Source organism: Anas platyrhynchos, chromosome 6 (genome assembly GCF_047663525.1).
Source record: "Anas platyrhynchos isolate ZD024472 breed Pekin duck chromosome 6, IASCAAS_PekinDuck_T2T, whole genome shotgun sequence".
Lineage (NCBI taxonomy): Eukaryota > Metazoa > Chordata > Aves > Anseriformes > Anatidae > Anas > Anas platyrhynchos.
Genome location: NC_092592.1, coordinates 25,276,159 through 25,302,365, shown reverse-complemented (window position 1 = coordinate 25,302,365; position 26,207 = coordinate 25,276,159). Strand labels below are relative to the sequence as shown.

Below are 26,207 nucleotides of genomic sequence, written 5' to 3'. Positions count from 1 at the left end.
TTGCTTTGCGATCATGCTGTACTGCTGTAGGAAGGCACAGGGCCTACAAATTATACACACAGCCTCAGAAATCAACGGTTCAAAGACTGATCTTGTGCACATGTGTTGGAACATATGCAAATAAAGTTTTAAAAAGATTTTGCATTGCTATTTGCCATACAATGCATTTCTGGTTAAGGAACTTGAATTTCCATTCTAGCAAATACTGTGGTCTCTGGCTTCAGTTTATAAAGAATGAAAACTGGCTAGGCATTTAGTGCTGCACTTTAGTGGTATGGTATTCAATTATTTAGGCCAAAGCAACTAGAATCATAGAATGGCTTGGGTTGGGAGGAGCCTTGAACATCACCCAGTTCCAACCCCCCTACAATAGGCAGGGACACCTCCCACCAGACCAGGCTGCCCAAAGCCCCATCCAGCCTGGCCTTGAACACTTCTGGGGATGGGGCATCCACACCTTCTATGAAGTACTGAAACTAGTCTAAGTAGATCACTACATTCAGACAAGCCAGATACTAGTTTCTGAATCTAGCTGATGAAACTAGAATTGCAACACCGTACTTTCTCCTTTCAACTACTCATTATTGCTGCTGTGGCAGAAACTACCATTCCCACTGCAGTGCCAAGGGAAGTAGCCATGAAAATGGACCTCATCCTTGCAATCAAGACTGGTCGGAAGACCACCAGCGACAGCGTTCCTATCTGATGTTACCTTAGAGATCATCAGGAATGCTCATACAGTTTGTCCCACCAGTTGTTTTAAATGAAAGCATGAGAATCATTTCACAGTCTTACTTTGTGCAACTTTCTAGATAGTATTTTTGTTTTCATGAGATCTTGCTCACCTATAGGGTTCCCATGCGAGCAGCAGTACGGACAAGTGTGTTTATTTTTAATCAAACAACTAACTAAAGAACAGAGAAAATACAAGAGGATCAGATGGTTTCATTGCATGTGTTAATCAACTGTAAAACCAAGGCATTCCTCCATCCCAAATGCATCCTATCTCCAAGCACTGCCTTTTTTTTTTTTTTTTTTGCTCCTTAACCCATTTTTATCCAAACATCAGTCCTCTCAAATTGAAAAGAAAATAGTAAGTTTTCTGCATAATTTTTATCTTTGTTAAATTTACCATGTAGGTTTTAGTGTATGTAGAAAAATAATAGTTATCACAAAGAAAAGTCAGTAAAAGCTTTTAACAAGTTGTTTTAAAGCTAGCAATCTGTTAAAAAAAAACTAAATGAATGTTTTTGTAACAGTTGGCACCATCTGTCTAATAAAAAAATAGGAAAAAAATGACTGTAGTTAGCATAAATATTGCTTAACTCTGCAGACCACCAAAAAAATAAAAAAACGGCTTATATGTGAATAAAATATGAATTACCTGGAATTTGCCAGAGTGAAATAAACTGTCATGGTAATGTGTAACAACATTTCATGATTTCCTTTGGTGCATATTTAATTATTTCTTAATATCTCATAGGTACTCAAAAAATACTTAGCCACAAACCACATTTAGTTCCCAAAACTCCATGCTGAAAGCCAAGTAAACACATTACAAACTGGGCATCTGCTTACCCAAGACCAACACATGGCATTTATAATTTTGCCAGTTCCATTACTCACATATCCAAACAGATGCCAAAGGAAGTCATCCAAAGACTTTTCAGGCAATAGTAATGAATTGGTCTTATTCAGAAGCAAGGCATTAAAAGCACCTCGTGAATGACACCAACATAAAAATACAGTGCTAAGCTTTACAGTGCAAGGAGGGGTACAAAGAAATGTTGAGGCAATAATACAGATGCTCAGAACTAGAAATAGCAGTCTCTTATATGCATTGTCAGCTGTTATAAACTTATCTTGCCCAAGCGCATAATCTACACTTTCGGTGACAAAACAGCTGGGTGCCAGTGGTCCTTCTCTCAGCAATCTGAATATTGAACTCAATGGCAAGCAATACTTCCAGTAAGAGGTGTTTGATCTATCAGGTGATTTTGGTTTTGGTGTTGTTATTACCAAAACTCTTAATCACTGACCAAAACAGATCTCTCTCAAACACAAGCTCTCAGTGTATTTCATCATGTCAGGCAAGATTCAGTAAGGTAATGAAGACCTAGAATATCTGGAAAAACAGGAAAACCTGTATAGTAAAGTGCACAATGTGCTTGAGGAATATGGTACAGACACATTCATGCTGATCTGCAATGCCCAAGGGTCCAAAATCATAATGAAATAAGCCTTGTGTAACTCACCACGCTGGAGACTGCAGTTCAGTGTATTTCACACAAAACCAGTTTATGTCCATCAGGTCCAGCACTAAACTCAAAGTAACATGTCTAAGCGAACCCATGGTGACTATGCAGGGCCAGTGACATCATCCTGCTCAGGTTGCCAAAACTAGGAAAGCATTCTTTGTTCAAGCTCAACACACTGCAGGAATGTTTCTGGACCAAAGCTAGCCCTGAAAGCAGCTTAGACGACACTGCACCTAAGCTAATCAACCACACCAGCTAATAAATTAGCTAATGCAGCTTGCTAGATCAAGCCTGACTAAACATCTATGGCCTGACTTGCCCGCCAAACTAACAAGATAAAGCACTCTAGGCGGGGGGAGGGGTCACTAGACTGTAAACATTTTATTTTAATCTTTCAGATTTCATGCTTGATCAGCTTAGTAATGGCTAATAGTTCTTGCAGCCTTTTGTTCCTAGCCCTAAGAATATCAACAAAGTGTTCCTAATATAGTGCAACTATACAGAATTAATTTTAATGTGATGTACGTGTAAACACTTTAAAAATTCAGTATTTATTATACAAGTAAGGCACAGGACTTTTCTTGAAGAACCCATGTAGATACTAAAAGTCTGTATTAGTACACTTTTACAGGGGCTGTCAGGGATGATATCACCCGGATGTATGTATGAAGACAGAAAACCATGACGTAAAACTGCCCCACTGTACAACTCATCTGTCTGCTGACCCGTGGCAGGAACTACTGATTCTGTCTGCTCCAAACCTGTAACTGAATGCTTGTCAAAGTAAACAAAAACCAACTTTTGTTGCAAGTCCAGATAGAGTCTGCTGGCCTGACTTACAAAAATAAAGGAGCAATGAAAAATTGTATCTGTCAAAAGGCCACCAAGGTCCATCTGGAGGTGACAGCATCTTTTCAGTAAGAACAGCGATCAATTTTACTGCCAGTCAGTCATGTTCAAGTAGGTGGGAGAAGCCTCAGAGATCAGCCTTTATTAACATGTGAACAAAGATTAACCTCCACGTCATCCCACTGCATTCCAACAATCCAGTTTTCTTGTCTTCCTTTGAGATTACTAGCACACAAAAAGACCTATGTAATTTTATTTGTCTGTCCTTTTTTATTTGGGCAGATTTTCCATTTGAAAGACTCACTGAAAATGTCAGAAAATTTACGGACTAGCAGTGTGACATGGAAAGAAGATACGTAGAAAAAAAGGGAGAAAAAAGGGAGAAAAAAATTAAGGAGAAAACATTTGAATTCATCAGTACTTGGTAGCCAAATAAGTGCATCACTGAATTTTGTACATAAGCATAATCGCTTTTCATTTCTCTGTTTTATAAAGAAGTGCCTGATAATAAATCAGAACAGCTTAAAACAATAATAAAATAGTTAAATGCTGTATTTTAGTTTTAAAGAAGTTTCTAATCAAAAAGAGGACTGGAAGCATTTTATTGTGGTATTTCTGTCAATGATTCCGTAATAACTTTGGAAAAGAAGTATTTCTTTATATTTAAAATAGATGAAAAAGATGTAGAAAAAATATAATGTGTTTACCTTTTGACTCCTGGTAATAACGTTCTGTCTTCTAGGCAGATACTGCCTATATGTGATCACAGTAAGTGATGTACATTTGACCTACCAAGCTTAATGTGACTGTAAGTGAATCTCAAAGACTAGAATGCAGGACGTATGATGCTGCAGTCCTGATTGATAACTAAGAAGTCAGTTATAAATAAATCTGGAACAGTTGGGATTGACTGTTGTTTAGCACTTTCAGACAGACATTCAGGGCAACTGGCAGGGGCTTTGAAAGCTGTTTCCTATATTAGAATCACGACAAAAATAGAAGTGAGACTGCATTCCCTTGTCTTCTGCTAAAATAGATCTTACTCAAAAACATTTTCACAAGTTGGTTGAGGCATAACTAGTCCTCTGTCAGATACAGAATAAACTCATTAATAACTGGAAGTCCCATGCTGATCTGCCACAAATTGCTCTTTTAATTCAATAAGTAATTAAAAAATATAATGGAGAGGACCAGGAGACATTAGGGATGAGAAGAAACTTGTTTTATTACTGTTTTGTTTGTTTGGTTGGTTTTTAAACTTGTAAGTAAAGGTACAAAAGATATAAATATATCATTTTCCTAACTGTCCATAGGAATATATGAAGCAAGGCTGAGTTGTGAGAACAGAACAGGAGAGAGAGCACTTAGGCTTTTTTTTGTTTGTTTGTTTGCTTTCAGGCAAGTGCCCCAAATACTGTTTACAGGGCAAGCATTTGTCACAGAGCTATCTTGACTCCAGCAATTAAGCTCCAGATAAATTATTTTTTATTTGTTACAGTCAAAATACATCTATCAAAATGTCATAGGATTAGCTAGTGCAGTGACTGAGCAGCCCACTGTTCTGCAAAAATAATCAGTGGCCTTAATGAGCAATTAAGAGCTTTCAGATCAAGTGAGAACAGAAAATCTTACAATATAGATCAGAAATTGTGTGTCTAATTTTATGCTGCATGTGAACTCCCAAACTATATGCAAGAGGCAGGTGCCACTTAGCACAGACTGTATAAAATACATAAAATACTATATGTATATATTACATATAAAATAAAAATATATATGTGAAGAATATATAAAATAGTATAAAATTATAGGAGAAGCTAGTGTACAATAAGCAATTGGATTTAGACAGGCAACTCTCCCCATCAGTTTTCCCATAAACCCAAAATAAGCCTGCATAGTATTTTGCTGACAGGTGTGAAATAGCCCCACCTGAAGCCACTCTGAAACAAATCAACTCCAGCTGAGAAATGGTGACCATGGTGCATGGCACCTGTCTGAGCTGAACATTCCATCTCTCAGCAGAATTCATTGCTGCACCTCAGCAACAGCAAGCCCTGATGCAGACCTTTTGGTTCTGAGCAGGATCACAGCTTCCTGGGGTCAGCACACACACAAAGTGGATTCATGTTTCGCTACAAAATACCGGGCATCCAATCCACCACTGACTCCTAGCCACAGGAATAATAGTTTAAACAGCATTTCTTATCGTTTCTACAATATGCAAACTGCAACAGAATCAGTGCTAGGAAATTTCCAAAACTTTCCTTCTAACCAAAACCTAGTATAAATTAAGCACAGAATCAAGGATGCGAGGTTTGCTGAAGTACACAGACAAGACTACATTTCATTCACTGAATTGTGTTTTTTCATTATGATAACCGCTGAAAACATGCTTGTTGAAAGAGAGATTTCGTCACAGAGTCAAATCCTTTCTTTTTAATGGACTGCCACATTGTAAACACAGTTTCCTTTTACCAGAACAGCCTGCATAAGTGTATTTTAAGCTAATTACCTTTAGGTGGAAAATATGACTTGCTTTCAGCTTTGTGAGGCCAGTCCACCACAAGAGGTCCAAACCTACGAAAGCTGGCAGTGATCTCATCTACAAAAAACAAATGAGGCACCTTAGACAGAATCTGAAGACTAACAGTGGCAAGGTAAACATTGTTAATTAAAAAAATAAAAAAAATAAAAAGTTAGACTCTTTTCTGTACCTATCAAGATCAACAAAAACTGCAATAATGTACGTAGATAATGCCTAAATATTCTTTCAGCTCTGTACTTTATGTGGCTGCTTAAAAAAGAAATTTTGCATTCCTCTAACACAAGTTTGCAGTAGGATTAAATGCAAACACGATCTATCAAAAGTGAATATGATTCAGCTGTGGTCTATGTCTAATTATAGCCACAAAGCAGGGTCAGATGCAGCCACACGGGACTGATGGAGAAACTACATGTCAGCACAGCCACTCCTTGTAGCATGACCTAGAAAGGAGGCTGCTTCAGGTCACACGGCTGTGGGGACTTCACCTTCCTAAGACCCCTCTGAAAATCTGCTTTGAATCACCAAGGTTTTTTTTTGTTGTTGTTGTTTTGTTTTAAGTATCAGTTTAAAAACACCGTGGAACACCATATGAGACTATCCTATAGGGCAATATTGTGTTAAATACAGATGTTTCAGAAAAAGTGTTTGTTTTTTAAAAATCTTCTTTCTCAATGCATTTTTTAAAATGTATTTTAAGGAAAGAATTAGTATAAAGTTATATCTAATATAAAGTTATATCTAATGTGATGCCAGATAGATCAGAGCATCAATCCATCAGGAGAAATGCTTGAAGGCTGTGGTTTTCCAATTTTATGATCACTATTTGAGATGTGTCCAGTTTATCTGATCCCTGGGAGCTGGGCATCAGAGCCACAAAATGCATACCACATGCATACCACATAAATGAAGAGCTGAAGGAAAAAGGTGTTACTAGAGCAGATCTCTCATGGAGGAGGATAATAGCTCCCAACAGGCTATGTTACTTTCTCACAGGATAGGCTGGGCATGTATTTTGACTCACGTTAGTTGTGCCTGTCAGCCTGCTACTTCTTGCAGCTGGGGATTCAGGTTACCCAGCAGTCCCTGTATCAACAGTCCTGCAACTCTGATGTGATGTGGGAAATACATCTGAGCTGTTTGTGAACCGCAGGTTGGCAACCCATGCTATTTTTTTAATTATAATTGCACATGTTTTAAGCTTTAGATTTAGTAGAACAGATTATAAAATCCCTCCCTTTTCATTATAAGGCATCCTCTAATTTCCTATGTATGCCAATGGAAGCCACGTAGGATAGATTCCTACTGTAATATGAAAAATATATCAAAAACTGTGTAGGAGTCGGAGGGGTGTGGGAACATGCATGCAGATCACGTTGACCATCTCTACTAAGGTGATTATTATGTAACATTTTTAAACACCCTACATATGTGGACTGGACACTACATATATGCTGGATATAACAGCTGATTAAAGCCCAGTTTATTTTGATAAGTACTGTATTAACAAGATCCTTAAAGTCAATGACATCTTTTAATAAGGACAGAGAAAAAAATGTGGAAAAGTGACAGTACTCACTGAGTTCCCTTTTTCAACTTTTCTACTTAATGCATATGAGGACATATGTGCGGTGTCAAGAGTTGGACTTGATGATCCTTAAGGGTCCCTTCCAACTCAGGATATTCTATGATTCTATGACATGCTGCTATTGCAGATTAGAAGGCCTGCTATGCAGACATTTCTGCCTCCATCTCCTCTAATCTACAGTACAAAAGAATGTCAAATAAAATCTCAGGGTTTGCAGGTCAAGAGGGGGAAGGTTGTTTGTTTTAAATAATGCCACAAGCACAACAAGCCATATACCTTGTAAAATACATTTGTCTTCATGAAATCTGACCTTTTCTAAGTAATAATATGAAAGCCAATTCCCATATCTCACCAATGTAACTTATTCACAGTACCTTCATCAATGTCAGGAGGAAGACCTCCAACAAACACCTTTCTAGAATAGCGTTCCACTCTTTCACCATTCTGACAGCGTGTTGGAGAGCTGAGACCCGATGATAAAGACTGATCACCGTGACTGTCGTCTAGGAAGCCATCTTCAAAAGGAAAGAGTGAAGACCGACCTGTAACAGATTTTGTAGTATCTGTAGTTAAAGCTATTTCCTGTGGATAAATAAATATTTCATTTTTTAAAAAGTTATTTTCCTTTTCTAAAATAGTGTTTTGATTTACAGATTTTATATTAAAAAGCCCAGCTAAATGGTCAGTTATCCAGATGATGCTCATTAGCATTGCTGCTATTTTTTCAAGTCTGTAACTATGCTTTCCTTAGAAGACAAAAAAAAATAGTTTAGCTTTAGAACAGAAACTCTTGTGAATGGCTAGCAAATGGAAGCCAACAAGTTATCCAACAAAATTGTGTGCCATAGCTACAGAAAGATCCTTTGTACAATTAACATATCAAACCAATTCTTAGTGATTAAAATCTTTCATAACAGATCTCGGAGTTATTTTAGAAAGCACATCACTCAAGCCATTGCACTGCAGGGCAGGACAGCCTCCTTCAGAATGCTTTACAGGATCCTAGCCACAAGGGCTGCATTGCTTCCTCCATGAGTGAGCAGAGGCCCAATCTAAGCAAGGGGGCAAACAGCAAAATAAACACAGAAAAGCTTTGTATAGTAGATATTAAGCGTGTAGGTAGAGCAAACAGCTTAGTTAACAAGCTAAAATCTTTAAAAGACTTATTAAATGAAACACAAAACACTTGCAATAAAAAAAAGGTTGTTAACTAGGGCAGCCTGTCAAGCTGTTACTCAGTGTTAAAACACACTTTCAGTAAATGAATGAAAAGAAAGCAGTATAAATGACTGCTATTTGGTTTGTTGATAAAAAGTAAATAATTTATTTGTGATGGCCTGATTCAATTAACTTGTTGCTATTATTTCCGGGGTATATACATATTATTTAAAAACAGATTTATTAACCCAGAAGATAGGAAAAAAAAAAAAAGATACTCAAAATATTTAAGGGCTGTATGTATGCAGCACAGCTTTCCAAACTAACTTTAGAATTTAATTCCCTACATTTGAGGTGAAAAATAGATCTTGTGATGTAGAGAGATGTATAAATGGGAACCCCATCTCGACTCTGAAAAAACCTGTCTCCTTGTTTCATGGAGGATTGCTCCCAAGGACAGGATTAAAATTAATCAACACAAATGGTGTGTGTGCGTGCGCACGCGCACATGTTAAAATACAAATATAAATAGCAGGGCACATATAATTAAATTCAAAGTTAATGGATCACGCAAAACTGACTTCCAGCAAGACCTAAGGTTAGGTCTTGAGTTAAACTACATTTGGGATTAAATGCACGAGGAAGTACAGGAAAGAAAAACAGAAGCAAGGAGAAAATCAAGACATGCAGAGAGACACAATTCAGAAAACCATATATACTGAAAATATCGGTAACAGAGCCCCGACCTATAAAGGCTATATTACAAAAAGAAGAAGCAATCCTACATATGAAAACCAAGCTAACAAACAAACAACAGGAAAGGTGTTCTGACAGAAACAGAACACCAGCTTGAATTTTTATGAACATCAGGTACCAGAACGGTCTTGATTAGCAAGAATACATTGAATGCGCAATGTTGGCAGAGATCACAAATGCAAAAATCCACAGAAGCAAAAATCCTACTGTGCTTTTAAGCACCAGTGTAAAGACAAGGCAGATGCCACAATCAGAGATGCATTTAGAAATGCTACTCCTCACAGTCTAAAACAGCTGGTTGTCAGAAATGGAATTTTTAGAGCACAAAACAGGAAGGACTTGATGAATACTCCAATGCACGAACAGGTCATGCACATATATAAACATATGCATTTTAGGAGAAGAGAGAGTACATGCTTGAGAGAAATAATAAGTAGGGAGACTAATAATGTGTAAGAATATCAAATATTTACAGGCTAAATCTTTTTATTCTTTTCGCCCACAAACATACCTTCTTATAAAAAAAAAGATGATCCATTAGTGGAAGTATACAGATCAGATGAACAGATATTAGAACAAGCTGTTCAACTAAAATATGGGTACATTTAGGAGGCTGAATGAGTGCTGAGTTCTGAAGGAAATCCAAAAATATGCGTAGTGGCTTAAAAAGCAAGATTTCACCTCTTATGTCAGCTGCTCAACAGTTCACAAATGTTGTACTCATTTGAGTACAAGAGATCATATAAAGCTTTATAATTAAATATACAGTTAAATGTGTAAAGTACCCATTAAAAATAATGGAAGGCATAGAGAAAAGGGAATAGGGAATGATTGTTCACCGTCTCTCCCAAGTAGGGGGAAATTGAAGTGCATTAAACACAGTACATCAGTACATGGCAAGGCTCAAAGCAAGTTAAGCCATGGAACCCCTAACCACAAGATTTTTAGGATGTTAAAAATTTTACACAGGTTTAGAAAAAGGCCATGAGCAAGAAAAAACATCCTACAGCATTAAATACTGAGCCATCACCTCAAGAAACTCCCAGGGGCAAATCTCTGGGAGGGTATTATTGGAAAGCATCACTAAATGCTCTATTTTTATATGCCGGCATTTCCCATTTGTCAGGGTAGGAGAAAAGATACTAGGCTGGCTTTTCATAGCTGTGCTTACATCTGCACCTGAAAAAAATGGTCAAAAAAGTTAAAAACAAGATACTTAAAAGAATATGACTCAGCAGCTTGTGTGATATCTACAAAAAATGCTCAGCTCACTTCACAAAGGAAACAGGATTACGTAGAAAACTGCTAGGTTACACCAAACCCCAATGCATTTCTAACAAAGCCTCTTCTCACTGAAGGTGCTTAGTCACAGTGACAGACTGAAACACTAATTAAAACACTGTAGTGTAATAAACATGAAATGAGTCCCTGCACAGACTTGCCTCTGAGTACTCTGCATATTACCACAATGCAAATGGCAAAAACAATAATAAATATGAGAGCATTTGATAACGCATTTTTTTAAACAGATTATTGTAGAATTGCATGGTTCTTCAGGTTAGGAAATCTCAGAACAGTATACAATTCAAGGTAATGAAAGAGCAAGGACATCACAAACTTGGTATTGTATCAGTAGGGCAAGTCACAAAGTCCCTAACACTGATGACAGGACAGACGCGCACACACACTCACACAAATCTACTTGTTATAGAAAAAACTGAATTTCACAGAGGTAAAATTATTATGGAGGGAAACATGCATTTTGGTAAAGTAAAAAAATCCTGAAAGTCCAGCACATTCAGAACTTGTTTGGCTTGCTTTGTCATCACCACAACTTCTATAAAAGAGCCCACACTGCATTTTACAGCCTACACTATATTCATTACAATTACTACCACGTTACTACATTTTGCTTCTACAAGTAAACACAAGTTGCAAGAAGTTAATAGTGCCCAGCTGATTTCCACTTCCTTTCCTACTCTGGTGCCATTTAATCAATCTGGAAAGACTTGGCACAATCTCATGTTCACACGCCTAGAGAGTGCACAATATTTTATATTCCACGTTTTTCCAATTTGTTTCAATATCATGAGATCACCAAGTAAGTATTAGAATGCTTTGAACATCTGTTAACAATAGACCATTCTCTGAAAGCAGGGAAAAAATAAGAAGGTAAGTTTGTGGGGAAAATTTAAGTTTCAAAAATACTATTTTTATATTTACTTTAGCTATAAAGTAAACACTAAACAGTCAGCTTTGAAACAAATAAGCTCAAATTATGTACTAGAAACTGTATCAGCACAGCCTGTACAGCCTACTACCTTATTCCCTACATATGTGCCTACTCCCAGTTATTTATAGACTATAGACTAGGTTGCTTGTACATCTCCACGCTTCCACACGAATTTGATGCAAATTCTATATTATGAAAAGGAAAAAGCCTTCCAAGCGATGTCACATGCATAGCTCTGTCACAGAACATAGACTAAAAAAAAAAAAAAAAAAAGATAAAATGAAATTTAATGCCAAAGTACCCCAAACATATGGCGCTGCCCAACTCTAGCTGTTAAAAGCTGCAAGCTTCACTGTTACTTTCTCAATTAAAAAGCTACTGCACGGTACATAAAAATAAGGTACATTTGTAGTTTTCTCGATAGGCAGCAAGCTTGCTATTGTCCACATTCATTAATCTCTCAGGATAAGCTTATACACAGCACTACAAACATCCATATAATGTTTTCAGTCTGTTTTTTTACTTTTGTAAGGGTTGCCTAAATTACAAAATACTGTATTTTTTTCTGCTCCTGGTTATTGGTACCCACCACTGGTATTCATACTGCACTACCTAGGGTAATCAATATATTTCTCAAATGCAATATTCAAAAGATGTTACATCTAAGAAAAAAGTGTGTTAGAAATATTCAATATATTAAACATTAAACTTTGACAAAAACACCTGAAAACAATCTTCATTTCTTGAACACCACGAACTTAAAATGATAAATGCTTGTCATGAAAAATAATCTTTACATTCACTCATCCTCCAATTCACCAATAATAGCAATACACTTGAAGTTACCAGCTCAAAATCATCATTGCTTTAAGCTGATATTAGAAGGGAGATGTCTTGCAAATGAAAAATATCAGATTGATTTATACGAAGCAATTGATCAACCACATAATGTTAAAATTGGTAATGTTATCTTATCATAAAAGAACTAGATATTTATTTCTCCCAGTATTCAGCAAACAAAACATTTAGTAAATACTTTTACCTCTTCTCCGCCCATAGCTCCTGGCTGCATGTAAACACAGAAGAAAATTGTCGGTACAGCTGTCATTAGATTTAGCTCCAAAAGCAAAGAAAATGTAGCTTCTACCTCTTCTCTTTTCCCTCCCACCAAAAGAAGAAAAAGACATACAAAAATCTGCAAAATCAAATTCAAACAACCCAAGACAAGAGAAAAAGTTTGAAGATGACACAGCCAGGGAAAGGAGGGGGGGGAAAAAAACAAAAACAAAACCAAAAACATAGCTGCTGTGCAAATTTTCTACATATCAAAGTTTAAAAAAAAATCAGGCACATCAAATTTACAGTACTATAGGAGATTAATTTAGGATTATGTTTTTAAGAGGCAATAAACATCATCAACAGTAATCCTAATTAAAATAAATCATTTCACATTTTATTAATTAGTTTGTGGACAATATATTTTCCAGTTATGTTTCAAGTTAAATAATTAGCCATCTGTAAACACTAAAATCCTACCACAACCACATGAACTCAATAGCCAGTATGTCAGTATGTTCAGTCTAATAAAAACAGATTGACAAATCGTCTTCATAAGTACCAGACTTAATTCAGCATTTCAGTGAGAGACGTACATCAATGACAAAATCCACAGAGCTGTACAAGTGCAGAAGCCACAGAACTATAAAATGTTTCATGATATAAATGGAAATGCAAGAAGCACTTTTTAATTCGACCTTTGGGAATATCAGAAAATCTGGAAAACAGTGTCTTGTACACGCGGACTTCAATCTATCGCAAAAGGTGTTCTTCCAAGGAAATCCAATGTGGAAGACCAGGGACAAGGCAGAGTTTTTCAACAGAAAGCAAGTTCAGGTGCTAGGTAATCCTTGGCTTGCCTCTGCCTCTTTTCACAGCAATACCATCTTTGCCTTCTCTGCCCCAACTCCATCTCTTGCTTCCACACTTAACACCTTGCCTTTGGGTCCTGCCTCACATGTCCAGGTTTTAGGTGTGATACATTTAGCTGCCCCTACGCTCCCCTTTAACCCACATCCTCTTGTTTCCTCTTTCTTCAATATTCCAAGCATCCCCTACTGTATGAACTTCTATCCTTCCCACATTTCCATCTTCGAATGCACAGCCTGAGAGCTCCCACCATGCTCCCAGCTTTCCCTGCCTATTTTTCTTCAGCCACAGTTTCATGGCAGATGCATGGTGGTGAGAACTACACACCCACTATCCTGTGCAAAGCACCGGGGCTACTCTGAGCACAGCAGGCTCCCTTCCACCCCCAGCACATGCACCAGGATCCCCTCTGCCACACAGGCGATTTCTTCCTCAAGTCCTGAAGAAACATAGCCTCAGACAGCATACACCTGTGTTGTGTATGCCCCACCACCATCCCCATCAGTGATGCCACAAAAGAGCACTTGCATCAGTGCGTCATTAGGGAGATTTGAAAAACTAAATAATAATTCAAAGTCTGTGATGAAGGACTGCCTCAAAAATTACCTTTTCCAAAAAAAATGGTGAGAGCTATTCAGCAAGGCAACTTAGGGATGTCAACATGCCCTTTCTTTTTCATTTACACAGGATGAGAAATAAAAACGTGCAACTGGAGACAAATTAATCAGTAATACCCATCTTATTGGTAACTTGAAGTTCAGAGCACAACAGACTTAACAGAAGTACTGGTTCATCAGATAAATTTCATAACACCTCAGTCTGATGTAAATATTTTGGAAAATAAATGATCTAGAAGTTATTATTGAATGAAGATATTCAGGAGCCAATAAAAAAATATATGATTGCACGATTACAAACAACACAACTATCAGCATTGTATATTTGTAGAGCTTAGGGATATGGTTTAGTGGGGACTGTTAGTGTTAGGTTAGAGGTTGGACTCGATGATCTTGAGGTCTCTTCCAACCTAGAAATTCTGTGATTCTGTGTGATATATCTGAAGTTACTTTCTCTCCTGTGCAACTCCAACACAAGACAAAAGTAGGGAGAACAGGAGCTCCTAAACTTGTATTCCGCGCAGATGAATCCACCTCTATATGCTGGTTCTGGTGCCAAATATGAATTTTTTTGCACAGAAAATAATCTCTCGAATGATTCCACAATTCAACTCAGAAGTGATTCTTTCCATGGTGCCTCACAGAACATTACGGCACCTAAGAAAATATAGCTACTTTAAGAATCAATGAACACCTTGCCATTTAAGCTGTGAGATCATTGCAAGCAGGCCCTGCTGAGTTAGTTGTGCAATTCCATGAAAGGACACCGCTGTGTTAGTGTTTCTCCGTTCCTTTGCACCTTTCTTCAACTCTGACAGGTAGGGAGTTACATAACCACTATGTCCCAAACTGCATGTACTCAAATACAAAGGAACAATACATTCTTTTTTACCTCCTGATAACTCTCCTGAAACTATTAACTCCCCTCATCCCATGAGTAAAGTGCATTTTGCAAACATGAAACCGTATATTGAAGAACAGAACTGTAAGCTTCTTTTTTCTTTTTTAAACAAATAAACAAAACAAACTCCCCAAACACCAATTAATGCAATCCCTTTAAGTAAATGTAGTGCTGCTGGGAATCTCAGAGGTCTGCAGCTAAGATTACCCATTGTTCCAATGTATCAAAATACACTAAATTGAAATGCTGAACTTTTAACTGCATCTCAAGGAAAGCTGTATGAAACTGATGAAATAGAACTTAGGTGGCTTGCATTTGAAAACATTTATCTGGTAGTCAAGAGAGAGGGGTTCTGCTGGCATAAGAATGCATTTGCAAAATGCTATGAAGAACCACAAAACTCTTGAGATGGCGTGGCTGTGAGATGAGCATAGCTGTATACAAACTAAAGCACACATCCACCAAAGATAGCCCTCAAGGACTCAGAAGAAAAGAGTGACCTAACAACCCCAGCCTACAGCCCTGGAAAGGCAGAGGACTGGAAGATCCAAAGCAGGATAATGCTGGCAAGAGAAGAAAAGGGATGCGGATAAGGGAAGTAACTTTAAACAACAAAGTAACTCTTGCTCATTTAACACACATCCTGAAAACCAAGAACATCATCAAGCAACAGAACATTTTATACTGTATATCAACAAGAACACCACCTTCACTCTTCAGCTCACTTCTTAGTCTGGGAATAACTTTGGTTTTGCCCTGTTGTTTATGTTGGAAGGCTCCAACACGAAAGGGACATTGTGTAATTTGTGTGATAAAAGCAAACCATGTAAATAAATACCAGAATTGCACAAACTATTTCTGAGAATTACTGTTAGGCAGGTGTTCTGCAATTCATTTGAGAGGTGAAACCAAGTGAAAAAAAAAATTAGAAAAGAAAGGATTGACTAAAACATTCTCATGACAAGAACCATATAACTCAGCTAGAACACGTGAGAGAGCTCATATGCAGTGCCCTACTGGGTAAGATCAACAATCCATCCAGACAAGTCTTCTGTTTTCCATAATGACACTACGGCCACTATCATGACTGGCCATTGTCAGCAGTGTGTTTCTCTCCTATGCCCTTTGCATTCATAGTCATTAGATTAGACATGTTAGGAGGCACATTCTTACCCACTTCTAATACCTTCTTACAGGCTTTTTGTTCAATATTTGTCTAATGATTTCTTGAACCTGTTGGTAATATCAGGAATTGGACTTGATGATCCTTATGGGTCCCTTCCAACTCAGGATATTCTATGATATCTACAAGTTCCAAAAGTAAGCTACAGAAGCCCTTCCTTTAGTGGGCTTTAAATGGATCTGCTAGAAGTTTTGCCAAATGTTCTTTTAGTCCTAGCTCTGAAGGACATGGTGAGCAGCAGTTCTACATTCAGTTTATCCACTAACTTTGCGATTTTTCTAAGGTTCCATCACATTTAAGTGGTCTTCTTTAATCTCTTGGTGATTCAGCACATTCACAGCAGACACAGGCTATAGGAAAGAACAATTATAAGATTCATAGAAAATTACAGCAACCTACTTTGTAAATATGAAAAAATGAAAGAGCATAGCTGGCTGCAATAAATAAATAAATAAATAAATAAATAAACCTAAGCCTTCAAAAGGAATAAAGAAAACAGAAACAACAATAAAACTGATGTTCATTATTAGGCTCACTAGCTTTCCTCAAGACTACAGAGACAAAAAGTTTCCAATATCCAAAGTCACGTGCTCTCATTGGTTTAATCTACTCCTACGGATGAGGAAGGCCATAAGAACTTTTTTTTTTCATGAAAAACTACGGATACTTTTGGACCCTGACTGGTTTACCATTCTGGTCTCAAATCACACCTGTAACTGGTCTTGCTATGCTCTTATGAAGCTGGTAGCATGCACTAATCACAGTACAATTCAGTTATAAGTTAACAGAAAATAAAAATAGCAGCACTTCACAAAAATAAATACCAGTGAGTACTATGTGGAAGTTCAGTGTAGGAATGTGTAGCATCTGACCTAATTCAATTAAATGCTGACACAATGCTTCAGTACAAGAAGGTGTAATAGGGATATTGAACTATAAGTTACTGTGAACCAAGCCTTTGAAGTTAAGAAACACTTGTGAAAACAACAGCTTACTTAGTGTCCTGAAAACAACAGATGTTAGTCATGTGAAACCACAAGCTTCAACTGTTAGAATGGATACCCAGTTAAAAGTCTGATTTTTATGGATTAGAAACTGATACTTATTCAACATGTTACTATCACTATCATAAAAGATTGTCTCTATAGAAACTTGAGTACTTGTTCACCTACATCAAGCAGATGAAAAGCTTTCAGCAGCTTCATTATGGATATATTAACAATTTGTGAGAAAGAACCTTCAGGAGAACCTTTTCTAATGCATCAAGCCTAATTAAAAATTAGTAACTTAGGTCTACAGACACGTTGATGTACTTCCAGTAGGTTCATACAGGAGATAGCATTGCCAAATCAATTTGTCAGCTTGTCTTTTAATCAGGTTCTAACAGCAACATAGAACTGACAAGCTGTGAAATATCCTTTTCACAGATTTCAGCAGAGGCATGGGCAGAATTAGATTTTTCCTCGTGGTTAAAGACTGCATAATGCTCTTTACTGGAAGAATGCTATAAAACTAAAAAAATGAAAACATATTTATTATAATCTTATTAAAGTTTGTTGGACCGTGAGGATGATCTTTACTAGTTAGACACACCCCCTAAAAAAGAATGTCTAAGCCATGAGATCTGGTATGCCAAATACTGACTTACAAGTTACTGGCACTGGATCTTACTGAAACTTCTTGTCTGGTCTTGTTTGTTTTTTCTTTTGTTTTGTTTTTGTTTTGTTTTTGTTTTCCTCATCGCTTTATTATAACACTGTGTTGGGTCTGCACATTGTACAGATCAAATAGTTAACATTTCAAGGAATAATAAATTTGTGAATCGATAAATTGTTATGGATTCAGAAGAACTAGATTTATACTCTTTCTATAACATAACTAAAAGTGAATCCCACCATGTAACTTCAAATTCAAAGTAAGCAACATAATCATTCACTTGTATCATCACATTTTACTTATAGAAGACTCAATAGAAATATTTTGTGTTAAAACGTTCCTTCTTCACTGTTGGTACTAAGCCTGATCTTGTTCATGCCATCATGCGTTTACAATACCAGAGACATACATTTCAATGAAATCTTAAAGATACTTCTTCAACTGGTGTAAAATAGCATTATCTCTAAGAAAAAAAAAAAAAAAAAAAAAAAAAAAAAAGAAGTCAACATTTTGAAATTTGAAACCAGGAACCTCCTTGATTTATAAGGTACCAGCATCTTATTTCTAACTTGGAAAACTAATTTGCAATCTTGAATCAATCAGCAGTTCAGAATAATACTTGCTTTAGGACACTGAATTGTGCAACAATTTTCTAAGATCAGAAAGGAAAATATGTCAGACTTTGTTTTTGAATAACGGGTCTCTGAATTCCTTCAGAGATCTGCAAGTTTGTAGGTGAACTAAAATGTCAATGAGAATGAATTAACCAACAAAAGGCAATAGAATCAAGTGCAATTATACAACGTATCTTTGCAATAACACTATCTCTGTAGCACATGCTTTGAACTCACTGAACATCTCTTTTTGCTGAACTAACCTTAAAAAGCAACTGAACAGAATAATCAAGGAAACTTGATTTTATGCCATTAAATACATAAACTGAGATTAAGTATTTGTGTGCATATAACAAGAAATGCAGATGCAAGAACTACATGCAACAGTCAGAATTTCTGTCAACTGAACTGGTGATTTAATTTGGCTCATCATAAATTTCTGAGCTTAGATAAACAAATATTTTATCTTTGTCAAGTGCTACACTTCTCCAACTTTAGACCACATATTTTAAGTTCCTCTATAACTTTGCTCATTTTAGGTAATTTTTTTGCTATACCATACATAACATTTATTTACATGTTTCTGATTTTTAAAAGTATCTACCATACACCAACCTGTCTCAAATTACTTGAGTGGAAAAATCATTACTGCAATTCCAGCAAGACAAGCCAAAAGTTTCCTTTGTTCACTCTGTCAACCCATGCTATTCTGCCTGAACGGTGAAGGTTATTTAAAATATGCTGTTGTTAAAGAATGGGAAAAAAACAAAACAAAACAAAAAAACTCTGAATAAGAGCTAGGTAAGGAAGGTTCCATTTAAAAACTGGGTTTCCATACAGTCAGAAGCATATGAAAGTTGAAATAACCTAAGTAACTTCATTTGTAGCAATCGAAGCAATAAAGTTATATACACATAAACACAGCTTAAAATCTGTTCAACATTTTCACAAACTAAAACAGAAGTCAAGTTTGTCAGGAACAGTTTGCATACAAAAGCAAGGCCAATGCTTAATAAAAACAGCATGAATTTACTGAATCTAAAATACTATTTCTTGTCTAAATTTCTGGATTTTAACTAGATAAGAAGCAAGCTGGTAAATGAGCATGATTTAACAAAATTCAGTAAGCATTGTGCACAGAAGTGTGGAAAAATAAAAACTGTATTTGAGAGAACAAAATTAAAGTTGGTTCACTATATAAACTTTTAGCATATGTTTCTACTGTGCTTTACATGCACAGAGATCTATTTGCTTACAGAGAAAGTTTACCATACGTTCATCTTCCATTCTGAGATTGCTTTCCCCATTTTGTTGGGACAGTATTTAAAATTATTTTTCCTTCTGCATGTTTCGGTGTTGGAGATTTGGAGGGCTACTTTCCATTATGACCAATTCCACAGAACAGCTTGTTTAAGAAAATAATTCTCTTTCTTCCCCTTTTCCTATGGCTAAAGAAAGCTGTTCACAAAGAACAAGATTTCTGTCTTCCACTCTTTCTGAAGAGAATTTTGAAATAAATAAATAAATAAATAAATAAATAAATAAATATAATCTAAATTATTAGCATTTGAGGATTGGGATGAGTTTTTTTCATCTAAGAGTGGTTCGAAAGACAGTTCTCAGTTTCCACTGATAGATGAGGTGGACGTCCAGACAGGCATCATGATAATTTGGTGGTATCTGCCTCAACAGTCCTTTCTGGTTCACTTCTTTCCAACACTAGCACTGCAAGCCTTATAACAATCTCCCTGCTAACGTATGTCAGCATACATATACAACTGAATCCCTTCTTCAAAAAACAAAACAAACAAACAAACAGTCCACATGCAAGTTGTATTCAGGTAAGGCCCACGCACTGGATCTCACTTTGTCAAATGTATGAACTAAATTTGATACTCAAAACTTGATGTGTCTGACATTTGATACTCAAAACAGTAAACTTAGGTCTAAGACTGCTTAGATCTTTCTTTCTCATGCATATTTAGTAGCCAGGCATCTATGCAGGAGGCAAGGCTCATCTGTTTTTGTTTGTTTCCGTGTTAAAAGTAGATGAATAAATAAAACTCACATTTTTAACAGCCAAGATGATGGGCAGTCCCTTCATATTGCTTTCAATCTACCAAACCTAATTCTGGACTACAGTCTCATCTCTTCTAGCATGATATACATTGCATATGGAAAACTTTGGCAAATCTTGATCACAAAATGCTACAGAAACAGACCCAAAATAAGGAGGGATCACACAGATGAAAGGAAAGAACATTGGTGAGATTGTAAGGCAGGAAAAGTAGTGGGGAAAAAAGTACTGTAGTACACAGCTAGAAAATGTGTTTCATCACACATTTGAAAATACATCAGAACATACAAAAAACCAAGCACAATAGTTCTTAAGGAGACAATTGTAAAAAAAAAAAAAAAAAAAAACACAACAAAAAAACAACAATACAAGCATAAATATATTTTGCTGTTGTTTTCTATCACGTCATAAGAATTTCCCCCCATAATTTATTATCCATCTTAATAAAACAAAAACAATATATACAAACACCTGAAATGTGCCCTTAAACCTTATCTTAACCTATTTTTAAAATTATCTTATTTAGAACAAACAGAACTAAATGACATTAACAAAAAGACAGTCAGATGGAGAGCAAACAGTACCAGACCTCACAGCTGATACATTTTCAGAAGAGACAAGAATGAACATTGGTAGCAGATGGAACATTTGAAGCCCAACAGCAGTGCAAAGTCACTGTACATAGGAGCCTTCGGAAAAACAAAATTCCAGCATTTCACAAACGTGAGTTGTCTTTCTGGGGGAAGGGATTGGTTGGTTTTATTTGTTTGTTTTTTAAACTACCTTCAGTCTAAACTAATTAAAATAAAATAGTAGTAAATAGTAATAAATAGTAGTTTGGGATCCCAGCAATAACATTCAGTGCTTCGTTCAAAAAACTCACATCCTTTCATTTATTCCCCATCTCCCTTTTTCACCCCCTATACTTCCCTACCCCTGAAGCTTGTTGTTGGTGTTCTGGAGTGCACAAGAAGCACTGACAATAACTCAGCACCTAGCAGGCAGGTAGGTGAACAATGGTGTTGGTTTAGTTCTCATGTCGCTGAATTGGAGGGGAGCGCATGTTAACACCATTGAGTTCATTTTGGCCAACCAGATTAATTTTTTTCAATTTTTACTTATTACTGTAAATATAATTTTTAATTAGTATTGCAAACGCCTACTAAAAGTACCAAGATCAACAGGTGATTTTTCTAGCATGAATTTAAACAAATAAAATCGTAATTCCATTTATGCTACATTTCCCCTAGAAATTACGGTATCAATTTTATTTAATAAGGTGCTGTAAATGAAAGTATATAAAAATTCTTCTACTGACTGCTTACATCAATATTAATGATTATTAAACAGTTTTAAAAAAGTGTTTTTAATCAAGTAGTGACATCTATTTCAATTAGACAGTATAATTGTTTTAAAGGGTTGAAACTAGTCAAACATTTGTAAACAAAAAAACTCCTTGTCTAAGTAATAGTAAAGGATAAAGTAATGTAATAATATTTGCAAAAGCAATAAAAATAAAAATAATAAAATATAATAAAAATAAAAAAAATATATATTTGTAATCATCTAATTATTTGAGACCTACTGTATAGAAAAGCAGTGACTTTTCCTCTTTGTACAAGATTTCCAAATCTAAACATTTGCATATTCCTTTTGCCTAAACACTCTTCAAAATTATGCTCATGCAGCTCCTAATATTGGAACAGCACATTCCTCAATAAAAGCCAAATTTTCATTGAGAATCTCAAGCACCTCTGCACTATAAATCTATTTATATACATGTGCAACTATGTGTGCATTTACAAGCAACCTTTTCTATCTCGCTAATCTTATTATTTCAGAACTCAGTGCTTTAAGGTGATGATATATAGTTTTGCGCAGTGATGACCAAACTGGTGGTAGTATACTCTGCACAAAGTCCTGACAACTAATGGCTTGAGATTTTAAGGTTCTTTGAACAGCAAGTTGCACCTTCCCTCAAGCCAAATAGCCCCTTCAACAATTACAGACACTTTCTCAAGACAGGAAAGCCCTGAGTTTCACAAGGCTATAGTCAATAAATAAGAATACCAGCTGCACTACAGTTGGAAGTGCTGCTATAAGGGATGGAAAGGAGGTAAAGAGACAACCTCCCCTCAAAACTACTTATGTGTTAAAGGGAGAAGGGAAAAGTTTTGTACTGCTGTTGGCATGAACCTATATTGTATATATAATCTTTCAGATTTTATTATTATTTAAATCCAGACCACATCCGTTACAACAGAGAAAAGAGTATTTCTTCTTGGGCTAACTTTTCTTAGCTTATTTCCCCATAGCAAAGATAATGGATCACATGGATCACAGTTCTAAATGTCTGTTTTAGCAGCATCCAAAAGAAGATTACAATCTAAAGCAGAAGATAATTTGTGAAGATTATTTACTTCAAAACTTGCTTTTATTCTCAATTTTTCAAAGATTTATGACCAAAAAGTAGGAGTTTTCACAGAACTGTTAATCTAGCTTCTATTCTCTTAGTAATGGCCAAAAACAGCATGGAGGTTTGTTTTTTTATTTTTTTTTTTTTGTATGAGATTTTATATTTCTATTCCTGTTTCTCAAAGATGTCTATCTACAGGAAATACTGAATTCCATAGCAAATGTCTTTTTTTTTTTTTTAATAACTCAAAATTCAATCATAGTCTCTCATCCCATTTTCACAATTATATTACTATTGCCATCAGCAGTGGAAACACCCATATTACAACGAACACATTGAGACAACAATTCATGTCAAACAACAGCAAACAGTAATGTGTAGAATTTTCACGCACGAACACCCACATGACCAGCTTTCCCTTTCAGTAATGTCTTAATTATATGAAGCATTTCTCCCAGTTAATTACCCAATTTCCTATAAGATAGGCCCATAACAAAACATGGTATATATCCTAACTATGACTACAGAAACTCTGCAAAATATCATCTCAACATTAGATGCCTAAAACTAAAAGAACACAGTGGTTTTATGGGTTTCAAAAGTGACATTGGAAGCCACAAGCTTAAAACTTTTGCACCTTGTCTGTTCCATTTATTTTTTTGTTTTGTTTTCCTCTTCACATATAAAAATACTTCAAGTTCTGCTTGGTACTACAAAAAAAATATCTAATTTTACAAATAAAAATCTGCAGCTTCCAACAATACACAGTATGACTTATACAGCCAGTGCAAAACCAAAAAAAAAAAAGTAGAGAAGCTAGTAAATTAATCCTAACACCTCTGACTAATACAATATTCCAAGCAAAAACAAATTTCCAAGAAGTTAAATGACTCTTTCAGCACATACATATGTTTATTGCAGATAAAAAAGCCTGGAAATATTTGCTGGAAGTTTCCATTAGCACCTATCTTGCATTCAGATTACAGATACGCAGCTACAACAATTTCTTTGGAAAAAAAATACTGTCATTAATGAAAAGCAATTACTCTAAATATTTTTGTAGAACTAGATATAGAAAAAGCATTGACTTGCATAGTTTAGTTCTGTGTACTGGTGATGCCTAACACCTCCCCACATACAACCCCAGTATGCAATACAGATGTCTGCAGAGCTTCCAGATACATTTGGGAAAGCTTTTTTGATGCATGTTTTTAGGACTCAACAAAACCAATCATCATTCAGTGAAGTTCAGTCCCCCACTTTTTCTCTTCATTTAGATGGCTAAACATTCTTTCCAATCCTGTCTACGTGTTTTAGAGAAGCCAACAAAGTAAACTATCAGTCAGTGTAATTGTATGCAAAAATGGTAACAACTCATCCCAACAAAAAGAAATACACCTGGAGAGGCATCAGAAATTAGAGTTACAGATTTAACACACACACACACACACACACACACAGAAAAGAAGGAACAACAAATATTGTTTTGCAATATTATATATATAGCAGGCATTATGAATCTTCCAGGGGAGCACAGAGCTATTGTAAAGCAAATACAAAGAATCAACAATTCTACCAAGAAAATCAGAGAACTGATTCACAAGTCATTTTAAGATACTGCACAAACTTCTATGCAAATATTAGCACAGATTTATGTCTAACTGTACAGCTATGTACACAGTTAATGTAAGAAAACATTCAGCATGACATTAGTTATTATATATTAACTACTTACTATTAAGAGCCATAATATTATCTGTTCCTGGATGATGGAAGTTTATTCCCATACGCCCTGCAATGCAAATAAAAGCTATTTGTAATGTTTTATTTCAAAACTGAATGAATTTTGCTAATATTAAAAATTGCTAAAGGAGATGTACAGTCAGGGTAGCCAAAACTCCCATCTACCAAAGACAACCTGCCAAGAACAAACGTTTGAGATATGTAACACCGTACCTTTAACGTTACATACTTAAAATACTGAAAATCACAAAACAATGAAATAAATATTTCTTTAGTACATCCCTTTGGCTTTGTATTAGGAAAGTATTATATTCACCCTTTCAAAATAAGGCCTCAATGTTCAGCACTCCACTTGCTGAAGTTATGTCATTTATAGTGCTTCAAAGGCTTCAAATGAATACAGCATTATAAAAACACCACTAACTAGGTAAACATAAATCACTATTTTCCATACTGTGACACCAGAAGCCCTTGAGTTAACAGATCACTAGAGACTGGGAGCACTTACTCTGCTTTTGTATTCTTCTCTAAGAATCTGCCATCACTTACTATTTGAGATAAGTCACTGTGCTGAAGGGAGCTTTGTTCTAGTGGAGTACAGATGCTTTCCTGTACTTTGAAAAATATTTATTCTTGGCCCATAACATGGGATCATCATATACAGCAGGTTCATCATGAAATTCAAATGAACTCTGCTGCTGTCAGATTCCCAGAAACTAGAAAGTACCAACTTTAAGAGTTGAAAGGTGCTGAAGAAGATTTTCAATAACTTCAGGAATTGAGGGGTGGGAAAGAAAAATAAATAAATAAAAAAAAAATCACACTTTACTTTGCTTTAGAGGAGACTGCTCTTACTGAGAAAGAATAGATTGGGCCAAGTAAGTGAACCAGCTTGACTACTGTTCAGATTAGTTTTAGTTTCTTAGATACTACTTAATCAAGCTGAAGTGTTAAAAACATACTGAAGAAGCCAAAGAAACTTTGTAACAGGGCTTACTTCATTAATCCCCCTCCCACACACACAGGCAATTTGAAAAATGTAAATGATTTAGTCATTGTTTGGAAAATGATAAAAAAAGATTATTATAGCCATGTAAACATTTATTTTAATTTTAGGCTTAAGTTACTTACAAGCGTTGTAACCTATTTCACATGCTCCCTGTATCTTTAGATCTGTGGTGAAGTTTAGGAGCTAAGTAGAGGGCTCACATTTATGCACTATGTTGGCATTCAGATATAGGAGCTTAAGACCCACTCACTACACTAAAGAAGCAATACAAACTAGTAAGTTCCTTCAGTGTAAATCCTCTTCCCTATTACTACAAAACCAAATTTAACAAATACACTTGGAAAAAACAGATTGGCTAAGGCCAATCTTCTCCAACATTTTTAGCTCCTATCAGTAAGTTAAAGCCTTCTATTTCAAGTCACAGAGACTGCTGTGCTGTAATTAATACTCCTTCTGAACAGATGTAACAGTTTCAGCACACTTCTGAAAGGAGAGTCAAAAACAGCTTAAGAAAAGCAAATAGATTTTCTTTACATTGTGATTTTCTCATTCTTTTATAAAAAATGTGCCCCCATCCAGTAAGAGTAGTGACGGAAATAGCACCTGCAGAACAGAGGGGGGCAAGAAGAAAGGCAAACAAAATTTTCATTTTACTTTCCAGCTCCCTGAGCAAAGCTTCTT

The 26,207-nt window shown here is 35.9% G+C and overlaps 1 protein-coding gene across 18 annotated transcripts in view; it reads right to left on the bottom strand.

Moving 5' to 3' along the window:
- Positions 1 to 26,207, bottom strand: part of CPEB3 (cytoplasmic polyadenylation element binding protein 3) — a 92,712-nt gene that overhangs the window by 26,033 nt on the left and 40,472 nt on the right. For 9 of the 18 annotated variants that reach the window (XM_072039645.1, XM_072039646.1, XM_072039644.1 and 6 more), the window contains 4 exons: positions 24,510 to 24,566; positions 12,427 to 12,450; positions 7,612 to 7,779; positions 5,620 to 5,709 (listed from right to left, as the gene is read on the bottom strand). In XM_072039645.1, the coding sequence (XP_071895746.1) occupies positions 5,620 to 5,709; positions 7,612 to 7,779; positions 12,427 to 12,450; positions 24,510 to 24,566 (339 nt within the window). The remainder of the gene's footprint in view (positions 1 to 5,619; positions 5,710 to 7,611; positions 7,780 to 12,426; positions 12,451 to 24,509; positions 24,567 to 26,207) is intronic. The other 9 variants (XM_072039640.1, XM_072039648.1, XM_072039649.1 and 6 more) reach the window with 3 other exon arrangements.